Source organism: Amblyraja radiata, chromosome 27 (assembly GCF_010909765.2).
Source record: "Amblyraja radiata isolate CabotCenter1 chromosome 27, sAmbRad1.1.pri, whole genome shotgun sequence".
Lineage (NCBI taxonomy): Eukaryota > Metazoa > Chordata > Chondrichthyes > Rajiformes > Rajidae > Amblyraja > Amblyraja radiata.
In genome coordinates, this window is record NC_045982.1 from 20,162,145 (window position 1) to 20,175,203 (window position 13,059).

The 13,059-nt window shown below is 36.6% G+C and overlaps 1 protein-coding gene across 5 annotated transcripts in view; it reads left to right on the plus strand.

Moving 5' to 3' along the window:
* Positions 1–13,059, plus strand: part of zmym4 (zinc finger MYM-type containing 4) — a 110,974-nt gene that overhangs the window by 59,262 nt on the left and 38,653 nt on the right. For all 5 annotated transcript variants that reach the window (XM_033045375.1, XM_033045378.1, XM_033045377.1 and 2 more), the window contains 3 exons: positions 357–624; positions 11,548–11,710; positions 12,516–12,728. In XM_033045375.1, coding sequence (XP_032901266.1) covers positions 357–624; positions 11,548–11,710; positions 12,516–12,728 — 644 coding nt within the window. The remainder of the gene's footprint in view (positions 1–356; positions 625–11,547; positions 11,711–12,515; positions 12,729–13,059) is intronic.

The following is a 13,059-nucleotide window of genomic DNA, read 5'->3' on the forward strand; positions in this document are numbered from 1 at the left end:
CAAAGTTTGTACATTCTCCCCGTGACCTGCGTGGGTTTTCTCCGAGATCTTCAGTTTCCTCCCACACACCAAAGACGTACAGGTTTGTAGGTTAATTGACATGCTAAATGTAAAAATTGTCCTTAATGGGTATAGGATAGTGTTAATGTGCAGGGATCTCTGGTCGACGCGGATCCGGTGGGCCGAAGAGCCTGTTTCCGTGCTGTATCTCAGAAAATAAAATTATAGCTAAAATATAATGATATTTGTGTGTTCAGTAAAAAGAAAAAGCAGTAAAAAACGGTAGATGCATATTTTAAATGTATACTTGCTGAGCAATTTTGATTTTTTTGTGAGTGTCTCTTACTGTATTGCAGTATCACAATCGGCGCAGTCGAATGTGTCGGGTTCTTCCACCTCAACCAAGTCACCTGCAAGTGGCGGTGTGCAGCCAACACCAACTCCTGCTATGAGTGTACGTGTCACTTGTTCGGGTTGCAAGAAGATTCTACAGAAGGGACAGACTGCCTATCAGAGGAAAGGTTCAACCCAGCTCTTCTGTTCTACCCTCTGCCTTACTGGATTCTCAACACCAACTTCAACATCTCTTCCTCCTGCAAAAAAATACTGTTATCTCTGCAGCAAGTATGACCTGTATTTTAATTCAATACTCCCTGTGCTGAGGGCAATATGTGAAGTCTTTCTTTCAGTTTTAATATCTAATGAAAGTATCTAAGCGGACATATGTTTCTACCCTTTTACAATAGCTAAACATAGGTCTTGAACACAGTAATTCTACTTGTACCCTACCCAGTGAAAAGCAGTCTTGCAGTGAAAGTAACTGTGTGTGTGTGTGTGTGTGTGCGCGTGCCGCGTCAGGGTCAGGGTCTCAATCTTTGTTTAATAACACGTTAACATGGTAGATTACTGTCTTATAGTTATGCCAAATATATTTTACTTACCTTTCCTTTTTAAAAGTACAGCTTCTTAAATTGAGTTACAAATTGAGTACATTTGTTTGAGACCAATAGTTAATGTTTCTTAAAAAAAAGTGTTTCTGTTTAACATGAGTCCAAAACACCATGTACACGATGGGTCATTCTTTGACTTTGAAGCGGCTGGATTTTTAGTCTCCTACAAAGCCATTTTTGCAAACAAAAGTTTTTTTGTGATCAAACAGTGGTTCACTTTTCTCCAAAACGGTTTACAGCGCCATCTCAATTATAGTTTGAAATCATATGCTGGTTTTTATTTGTACTTCATTGTTTTCCAGTTTCTGGATTACTTTCACCTGCCATTATTGGGTTACTTTCTTACTATTTTTATTGAGCAACTGAGTAGATAGCACACGTGTTGCAATCTAGACAACCTTATTGGTTGACTAATCAATTGGATGCAATAATTGGAGCTGAAGACAATGTATCTATTTATTATTGTCAGTCTTAGGCACCCAAAAAGCCTACTAAAAGTTGACTTTTCTCGGTGTCTGCTTGAGTGCTTTCATTCCTGTACAGAGAAGAGAGGAATGGTTCTCAATAACATAATTGGATCACAATGACACACTAGTTACATGCTGATTTTACATTTTTGAAATAATTCATGAGTGAGCAATATTTATTTGCAGTCTTTCATCCTTTTTTCCTCTGCTAAAGCGACCTTTAACCTTCAGTTTCCTATTATTTAAAAAAAAAGCATTTTCCCATTTGCTGAGCTGAGTTACTCCAGCATTTTATAACCATATAACAATTACAGCACGGAAACAGGCCATCTCGGCCCTACAAGTCCGTGCCGAACAATTATTTTCCCTTAGTCCCACCTGCTTGCACTCATACCATAACCCTCCATTCCCTTCTCATCCATATGCCTATCCAATTTATTTTTAAATTATACCATCGAACCTGCCTCCACCACTTCCACTGGAAGCTCATTCCACACCGCTACCACTCTCTGAGTAAAGAAGTTCCCCCTCATGTTACCCCTAAACCTCTGTCCCTTAATTCTGAAGTCATGTCCTCTTGTTTGAATCTTCCCTATTCTCAAAGGAAAAAGCTTGTCCACATCAACTCTGTCTATCCCTCTCATCATTTTAAAGACCTCTATCAAGTCCCCCCTTAACCTTCTGCGTTCCAGAGAATAAAGACCTAACTTATTCAACCTTTCTCTGTAACTTAGTTGTTGAAACCCAGGCAACATTCTAGTAAATCTCCTCTGTACTCTCTCTATTTTGTTGACATCCTTCCTATAATTGGACGACCAAAATTGTACACCATACTCCAGATTTGGTCTCACCAATGCCTTGTATAATTTTAACATTACATCCCAGCTTCTATACTCAATGCTCTGATTTATAAAGGCTAGCATACCAAAAGCTTTCTTTACCACCCTATCTATATGAGATTCCACCTTCAAGGAACTATGCACGGTTATTCCCAGATCCCTCTGTTCAACTGTATTCTTCAATTCCCTACCATTTATCATGTACGTCCTATTTTGATTTGTCCTGCCAAGGTGTAGCACCTCACATTTATCAGCATTAAACTCCATCTGCCATCTTTCAGCCCATTCTTCCAAATGGTCTAAATCACTCTGTAGACTTTGGAAATCCTCTTCATTATCCACAACACCCCCTATCTTGGTATCATCTGCATACTTACTAATCCAATTTACCACACCTTCGTCCAGATCATTGATGTACATGACAAACAACAAAGGACCCAACACAGATCCCTGAGGCACCCCATTAGTCACCTGCCTCCAACCCGACAAACAGCCATCCACCATTACCCTCTGGCGTCTTCCATTCAGCCACTGTTGAATCCATCTTGCTACTCCTGCATTTATACCCAACAGTTGAACCTTCTTAACCAACCTTCCATGAGGAACCTTGTCAAAGGCCTTACTAAAGTCCATATAGACAACATCCACTGCTTTACCCTCGTCAATTTCCCGAGTAACATCTTCAAAAATTCAAGAAGATTAGTCAAACATGACCTTCCAGGCACAAATCCATGTTGACTGTTCCTAATCAGACCCTGTTTATCCAGATACTTATATATATTATCTCTAAGTATCTTTTCCATTAATTTGCCCACCACTGAAGTCAAACTAACAGGTCTATAATTGCTAGGTTTACTCTTAGAACCCTTTTTAAACAATGGAACAACATGCGCAGTACGCCAATCCTCGGGGACTATTCCCGTTTCTAATGACTTTTGAAATATTTCTGTCATAGCCCTGGCTATTTCTACACTAACTTCCCTCAATGTCCGAGGGAATATCCTGTCAGGACCTGGAGACTTATCCACTTTTATATTTTTCAAAAGTGTCAGTACTTCTTTTACTTTGAAACTCATAGTATCCATAGCTACTCTACTAGTTTCCCTTACCTCACATAATTCAATATCCTTCTCCTTGGTGAATACCGAAGAAAAGAAATTGTTCAATATCTCCCCCATCTCTTTTGGCTCTGCAGATAGCTGTCCACTCTGTCTCTCCAATGGACCAATTTTATCCCTCGTTATCCTTTTGCTATTAATATAGCTGTAGAAACCCTTTGAATTTACTTTCACCTTACTTGCCAAAGCAACCTCATATCTTCTTTTAGCTTTTCTAATTTATTTCTTAAGATTCTTTTTACATTCCTTATACTCCTCAAGCACCTCATTTACTTCATGCTGCCTATAATTATTGTAGATCTCCCTCTTTTTCCGAACAAGATGTCCAATTTCCCTTGAAAACCAGGGTTCTTTCCAATTTATACTGTTTCCTTTCAACCGAACAGGAACATATAGATTCTGTACTCTTAAAATTTCCCCTGTAAATGTCCTCCATTTCCCTTCTACATCCTTCCCATAAAACAAAATGTCCCAGTTCACTCCTTTTAAATCATTTCGCATCTCATCAAAGTTAGCCTTTCTCCAATCAAAAATCTCAACCCTAGGTCCAGTTCTGACCCTCTCCATAATTATATTGAAACTAATGGTATTGTGATCACTGGACCCGAAGTGCTCCCCAACGCATACCACCGCCACCTGTCCCGTCTCATTTCCTAACAGGAGGTCCAGCACTGCCCCTCCTCTAGTAGGTACCTCTATGTATTGCTGCAAAAAACTATCCTGCACACATTTTACAAACTCCAAACCATCCAGCCCATTTACAGAATGTGTTTCCCAGCCTATGTGTGGAAAGTTGAAATCTCCCACAATCACTACCTTGTGCTTACTACTAATATCTGCTATCTACTTACATATTTGCTCTTCCAATTCTCGATCCCCATTTGGCGGTCTATAATACACCCCTATAAGTGTTGCTACACCTTTCCCACTTCTCATTTCCAAACAAAAAAGTCTCCCTAGATGAGCCCTCCAATATATCCTGCCAAAGCACTGCTGTAATATCTTCCCTGACAAGCAATGCAACACCTCCACCTCTTGCCCCTCCAATTCTATCACACCTGAAGCAACGAAATCCTGGAATATTTCGTTTCCAATCACTGCCCTCCTGCAACCATGTTTTACTGGTCGCCACAACATCATACTTCCAGGTGTCTATCCAGGCTCTAAGCTCATCCACCTTTCTTACAATGCTCCTAGCATTAAAATATGCACATTTAAGAAACTCCCCGCCTCTTATTCTCTGTTTATTTCCTTTTTCTTCTTTCTCCTCTTGTGTCCGAGTGCTTCCCTTTTCTGCTTCCTGCCTCTTTTATGTCTATCTTCGGTTTAAATAGCATCTATGGTTCCTTTCTACACATTCTCCCATTTGTTTGACAAATGGGTGCAATAGTGTATTATCACCACATGATGTTTTATTGCCCTTAGTCAGGTTTACAACCCCCTATGTTTATCTTTACTCCCAGCAAGCTATGCCTTGTAAATTAAACACTTGGTAAATCTATGTATTGCCTCTCCTTATATGACCTTTAAGTTACCTCTACTATGTTGTCCTCTTTTTACCATTATGCTTTTCCAGTATATAAACTCTTGGGTTAAATATATTTACCAACTTGCCCAATTTTCTTCCAATTTCCAGAATTTCCTAATCTGATGTGCTCCCACTGTTACTGCACCATATCACATATCAAACTGTTCCATATTTATTTTACCCAATTAGATGCTCATTTGCAGTGGCCATTTTGAACCAATTATTTTCAAGGCTGTTTTATTCATTTGTCATCCAGACATTTGCCCAAGTAGGGGGGATGAGGGTGGAATCAATAGATCACAGCACCAGGGAAATGCTTTGCTTGATATGTTTTTCAAGCAGTTGATATTCAAAATGTATTTGGTGGTGAATAACCATGGCTTCTAACAGTTTGTGTTGCATCTTTTCCATAATAAATTTGCTATTGCTTATCAATTTGAATTTTAATTGGGTAAGGCAGCGCAATCTGTTCACAACTAAAGCTGAAAGGGGTTGGGGGATTTCCAGCAAGCCAAATTGTGCTTAAGTTTATATGAAAGAAAACATCTTATTTATTCATTCTGTAATTTATAATGATGCAATTTTTAATAAAGTTAACAGAAGGGTTAATAAATGACACATCAATAATGCTTTGCAGCCTTAAGCAAAATTCTTCTCTGCTATTGCAATTGACCTGTGTGGTCACTGATAAACAGCAGATGGTATTATTCTCTGTTATTAAAAACCAATTGACAAAGCAAGCAATATCCTTTTGGGCGAAATATACTAAATTACCTCGAACTACTGTTTGGAAAATGTTCCTGATTTCAGGCTGAATTGACTCCATTAACTCCAATTTTAAAGTTGCATCCTGGTGACTTACAAAATCACAAAATTGATGACATGTAAATGTTGCCATTTGACCCATGATGTGTGTGTTGACCCCTGGTCGAGCAATCCCCAAAAAAGAATTTCTATGTATTTTCAATCGGCTTCAGCAGATTTTATTCGTAAACCTGTTAAACTGGAAAGGAGGGCACGGTCAGTATGTGTACCCAATCCTTACAATCCTTAAACTGTGTAGCAATCGAGTCAATTGATACTGCATTCCAACCAAGACTAATTTATCTTACCTGCCATGATATAAAAAAATATATAATTTTTTAAATATATCAGAACAATGTCAGAACAATGCCTATTTGACAGGGATGATTTTCTTTTTTCTTCATGTGTTCATGACTATTCATTGGTGATAGAATGGACAAATTGACAAATAGATCCCTCTTCCACAACTTTATTTCCTGAGCAGATAGTCTTTTTTTTAAATCATTGTTTCACGGTAGACGACTTCGCACATTTCCTGCACACAATTTTATCTGTCATAATTTTTGGGCACTCGCATTGTATATGCTCCCTTGCAACTTTCTGTTCTCATATCTATCTTGCTGTATAGTTTCTAACATATGAGCTATGTCATTTGGAACATCAAATAAAATGCTGCGTTCATCCGAATTATGATATTTGTTGCAAAGTTGAATCTTGTGGACCACCACTTGTCACATACAATTGGGAAATGTTCCCTTATCCAATCTGCCGATTCTAATACATAAATAATTAACAAACCATGTCAAAACGTTATCTCATATTCAAATATTTTTGATGACCGTGTATATGGTCTTTAAATCCTTGAAAATGTCATCCATAGCTGTCCCTACACTGATGTTATCAACTTTACTTTTATCTCTTTAGATGGATCATTTGGTAATTTTTCTCCCTCTTAGATGAGAGTCTCAATGTTTTTGAAACTTATTTTTATCTGCAGAAATAAATTTTGTTTGATAAAATTGTGGTTTCTATTTGTGCCATTGTATCCAATCGATATTATTTTTTTATTTTTTTTAATTTTTTTATTTATTTATTCCGAACAAGTAAGACATTAAAGACATTAATAGTAACAAAATCGAAATTATCAAACAATTGGACTTTACAATCAATATTTACAAAGCAATGAAAAGAACAAAATCAAAGTTCCAATGTCCAACTCTGTGTCTGTACAAGCTCGAAAAGGAGTGAGAAGAAGAATAACTTATTAAATCTCACCCCTTTTCCCCAACACTTCTACCATATTTTAAAATTAATTAATTAATAATAATAATAATACTACCCTAGGCAATTTCCCATAATACCTACAGACATCTATATACATACAACTATTATGCACATACAAACTTCATATCTGAAGTTCAACAATAGTAAAGCAATAAATAAACATCAACCCCCACTTGTCAACCATCCCCTCCATCCCTGTACCCCTTGAAAAATTTTTTTTTATATATCATTTTAAAATGATTCATGTTTGTGCATTTCTTTAATTCCCCGTTCAATTTATTCCACACTCCTACTCCACAAACCGAAATACAAAAGGTTTTTCTAGTCGTACGGACTCTTTGTTTCTTAAAGTTAAATATTCCTCTTAAATTGAAACCCCCCACACGCTCGTTAAATAATTTTTGAATGTTTCCAGGTAAATTTTTATTTTTGGCCCTAAACATTATCTGAGCTGTTTTGAATGTAACCAAATCTTCTAATTTTAATAATTTTGACTCTAAAAATAATGGATTCGTATGACCCAGATACTTAGCATTATGGATAATACGAATTGCTCTTTTTTGCATCATGGTTAATGAGTGTATCGAATTTTTATAGTTATTACCCCAGACTTCTGCACAATAATTTAAGTAGGGTAAAATTAATGAACAATAAAGAATACGGAGTGATTTGTAATTCAGAGCTTGCTTGGCTTTGTATAATACAGAGATACTTTTTGACACTTTTAATTTTACATGTTTAATATGTGATTTCCAGCTTATTTTATCGTCAATTATAACCCCAAGAAATTTATTTTCATGCACTCTTTCAACTTCCACCTCATTTATCTTTATACTTACTAGTGTATTTATTCTACAATTACCAAATAACATTATTTTAGTTTTACTCAGATTTAATGAAATTTTATTCCTATCAAACCATATTTTCAATTTACCCATTTCTTTTATTATTTTATCCAATAGCTGTTTAAAATTTTCCCCAGAACAAAAAATATTTGTATCATCTGCAAACAAAACCAGCCTCAAGACATTGGACAAGTAGAAGCTGACATATTACAATTAAGAAGGAACATTTCTGATGATTGCAGAATCAAATAGTCCATAGAAATGATGGCCTTCATTTTGTTTCATACAGTTCCTGCAATGCTTATTAATTTGGGAAATTGACAGCAACTATAGAATTTCTACATTAAATTTCATAAAATCCCAAAGTTTTTGCTAGTGATCCAATGACCACAAAATCTGAAAAAATAAGGAACTAATAATGTCAGATATTTATGAAATAATCTAGGAAAATGATTTGTTCATTGCATGAGATCAATGAGTTTTGAATAGCTTACTGAATCATATTTAGCACTTGCTATTATCCTTGTTAATATATGGTTAACCATCCTGGTTAATACATCCTTTTAATATATGCTGCAGTTTCCTCAGCATGTGTGTACAGAAATTTTGAATTATCAAAAATTGCAATATGTCAGCTTCTACTTGAAATATGTCTGCTCCAGTCTGTGTTTAATACGCTCTTATACTTTAACAGAAATTAATTAATGGGCCTGACCCACTTAGGCGATTTTTTTAGGGGACTACCATATAACAACCATATAACAATTACAGCACGGAAACAGGCCATCTCGGCCCTACAAGTCCGTGCCGAACAACTTTTTTCCCCTTAGTCCCACTTGCCTGCACTCATTACATAACCCTCCATTCCCTTCTCATCCATATGCCTATCCAATTTATTTTTAAATGATACCAACGAACCTGCCTCCACCACTTCCACTGGAAGCTCATTCCACACCGCTACCACTCTCTGAGTAAAGAAGTTCCCCCTCATGTTACCCCTAAACTTCTGTCCCTTAATTCTGAAGTCATGTCCTCTTGTTTGAATCTTCCCTATTCTGAAAGGAAAAAGCTTGTCCACATCAACTCTGTCTATCCCTCTCATCATTTTAAAGACCTCTATCAAGTCCCCCCTTAACCTTCGGCGCTCCAGAGAATAAAGACCTAACTTATTCAACCTATCTCTAACTTAGTTGTTGAAACCCAGGCAACATTCTAGTGAATCTCCTCTGTACTCTCTCTATTTTGTTGACATCCTTCCTATAATTGGGCGACCAAAATTGTACACCATACTCCAGATTTGGTCTCACCAATGCCTTGTACAATTTTAACATTACATCCCAGCTTCTATACTCAATGCTCTGATTTATAAAGGCTAGCATACCAAAAGCTTTCTTTACCACCCTATCTATATGAGATTCCACCTTCAAGGAACTATGCACGGTTATTCCCAGATCCCTCTGTTCAACTGTATTCTTCAATTCCCTACCATTTATCATGTACGTCCTATTTTGATTTGTCCTGCCAAGGTGTAGCACCTCACATTTATCAGCATTAAACTCCATCTGCCATCTTTCAGCCCATTTTTCCAAATGTCCTAAATCACTCTGTAGACTTTGGAAATCCTCTTCATTATCCACAACACCCCCTATCTTGGTATCATCTGCATACTTACTAATCCAATTTACCACACCTTCATCCAGATCATTGATGTACATGACAAACAACAAAGGACCCAACACAGATCCCTGAGGCACCCCACCAGTCACCTGCCTCCAACCCGACAAACAGCCATCCACCATTACCCTCTGGCTTCTCCCATTCAGGCACTGTTGAATCCATCTTGCTGTTCCTGCATTTATACCCAACAGTTGAACCTTCTTAACCAACCTTCCATGAGGAACCTTGTCAAAGGCCTTACTAAAGTCCATATAGACAACATCTACTGCTTTACCCTCGTCAATTTCCCTAGTAACCTCTTCAAAAAATTCAAGAAGATTAGTCAAACATGACCTTCCAGGCACAAATCCATGTTGACTGTTCCTAATCAGACCCTGTTTATCCAGATGCTTATATATATTATCTCTAAGTATCTTTTCCATTAATTTGCCCACCACTGAAGTCAAACTAACAGGTCTATAATTGCTAGGTTTACTCTTAGAACCCTTTTTAAACAATGGAACAACATGCGCAGTATGCCAATCCTTGGGGACTATTCCCGTTTCTAATGACTTTTGAAATATTTCTGTCATAGCCCCGGCTATGTCTACACTAACTTCCCTCAATGTCCTAGGGAATATCCTGTCAGGACCTGGAGACTTATCCACTTTTATATTTTTCAAAAGTGTCAGTACTTCTTTTACTTTGAACCTCATAGTATCCATAGCTACTCTACTAGTTTCCCTTACCTCACATAATTCAATATCCTTCTCCTTGGTGAATACCGAAGAAAATAAATTGTTCAATATCTCCCCCATCTCTTTTGGCTCTGCAAATAGCTGTCCACTCTGTCTCTCCAATGGACCAATTTTATCCCTCGTTATCCTTTTGCTATTAATATAGCTGTAGAAACCCTTTGGATTTACTTTCAGGCGACTTCCGAAAAATGTCCAACATGTTGAAAAATTTTCGGCGGCAGTGGCGACAATTTGGGCTGTCGTAAGATGTCGCCAGGTTAACGTAGGTTGTTGCCGATGCCGACTTCGGTGAATTCCATTGTCCTAGTCGCTGGCAGTCGCCTAATAAATTGCCTAAGTGGGACAGGCCCATAAGTCCTTGATTTTCCTTGATTTCTTTTGAAAGTCCTTAATATTGTCTTTCAAACCAGTTTAATAATATCTTAGTTATTTAGTTCTAGGTATTCCATTGAACTGACAACACACAACAAGGAAAAATTCTTGCCGCAGGGTCACTAGGGTTCGTGGGGAATTTTTTTCAAGATAATTGGGGAGCATTGTCACTCCGCCATTGATGACAAATTCTGGATCAGCTCCATATTTTGCAATTCAATATGATTTGTCAAAAAAACTTTCATTAATAAGTTCTTGAATAATATACCAATTTTGTCTATGTTCATATATTCAGAGTGTTCCATTTAGATAAGATTCCAGGATCAGTTTTGTTGGCTAATGCTGTGTTCATCTGAATTATTATCTTTGTTGTGTAGTTGAGACTTGGGGAACACCAGATGGCCAGTTGATCTAATTCTTCAGCAGTAACAGATATCAAGCTGAGATGATATGCCTTGGATTCCATCTTAAATTTCACATTCGCGTTGTCATACTGAGGGAATTCTCAACCCACACCAGTAAAATTGGATTAGTTACTTAACTCTAACAGCAAAAATGGAAAGTTCAGTCGAACCATTTAAAGAAAGGAACAATTGTGGAGTCAAAGAAAAAAGTGGGGAAACATAAAAAAGCGACAAAAACGAAAGTGGTTTCCTGAAATAGAAATTAGATATCTGAAAGACAAAATATTGTTGTGTGCACTTAGTTTGTGAATTGTTATCTATTAGGACTGATAACATTTGTTTTATTTCAAACTTTAGCACATTTTCCCCTCTATTCATTTTGTCATGACTTTTAAATTGTTTGAAAGGAACACCACCACAATGTGTTCATAAACAAAACAGCATTTTTTTGTGCAATTTGTGGTTTGATTTTAATCAAGGAAAGATGTTGATATTTTTAAAACGTGTCACATTTTTTTCCAGAGAAATCATGAACCCAAAGGACCTAGTAATGGGTCAGATTGATGGTAGGGGGCCATACAAGGAATTCTGTAACCATAACTGTTTATTTGAGATGAAAAGAAAGTCTGCCTCAACGACTAATAATATCACCACCAAGTGCAGCATTTGTCAGAAAATGTCTGTTGTAAGTTTACTATCTATTTATGTCTGTTTCTCGATTCACGATTCACTCCTGTTCAGTGGGTAACTTGCTATCCACCAATATTTTATTTATTGATCAGGCATTCAAAGTAAAGATGTCATTGGAATTGTGTTCCAGTTCCTTGTATTGTTTAAATAATTTAAAAAATATGTTGTGGAAATGGGGATTAATTTAGCAAATGGATGAATAACATGCCATCTGTGAAGATGACTGCAAATATATGCAGCATTTAGAAATGAAATATCAAGAAAACAGCAACATAATGGAATTGGTCAAACTACAATTATAATTTTAATTTTTTATCAGATTAATTTTGCTTTTCCCTGGAATGCAATAACAAAAAGCTATGAAAAAAATAATTTGTGCATCACTCAAATGCTGCTCATCCATCATACACATTGTTGTTGCATAAGTTATATGGCACATCTATTTGTAGTGTTGGTTTTGAATCTTAAGTATCTTGCATATTAGTCATAACAGTTTGATGTATTTTGGGTAATACAACTATTGAAATATATATATTTTATTTCTAGCTAAATTATTTAAATTATCAGCATCTAATGCATTTGCTATCTTTCTGCAAGATAACAATTATAAGCAAGCCAGAGCATGTGTAATACAATTATCTGGAATTGTATCTTATTTTCTGGTATCACTGTTAATGGAACTGCATACATCCACGGAGCTTTGTAGGTGAATAAAGGTTCATTGAATACTATTGTATTGTATCAGTTGCATCATTGTTTCGATGTATCATAATTTCACCTCATACTTTTTTTAATTTCAGGTCCGCCATGAAGTGAACTACCAGAATGTTGTACATAAACTTTGCAGTGATATATGTTTCTCCAAGTTTCGAATGGCTAACAATCTCACTATGAATTGCTGTGATAACTGTGGAGCTTATTGTTACAGTGGGTCAGCACAATGTCACATGCTTCAGACTGAAGGGCAGTGTAAGAAGTTCTGTGGTTCTGCTTGTTTGTCTACATTTAAACAGGTTTGTTGCCTTTTAAACCAGCAAGAAGTCTTACTTCAATCCTCTTCCCCCCCAAAGTGATGGCCTTGGACGAAAGGCTGTGTAGATTCATCAAAATGGTACCTGGATTCCAAGGGTTAAAATATGAGGGAAAAATGATAGGAAATGGGGTTGGTTTCTATTGGATTTAGAAGTTTAGTGAGTGATTTGATACAGGTTTTCATGCTGTTAATAAAATCTGTTAAGGCAGTATCTATCGATAAAGTACAGAATAATTCATTTACGAATAAGGAATTCAGATTAGCAGACATTGTATTAAAATAGAGCTACTTCAAACAGAAATGAAATTGGA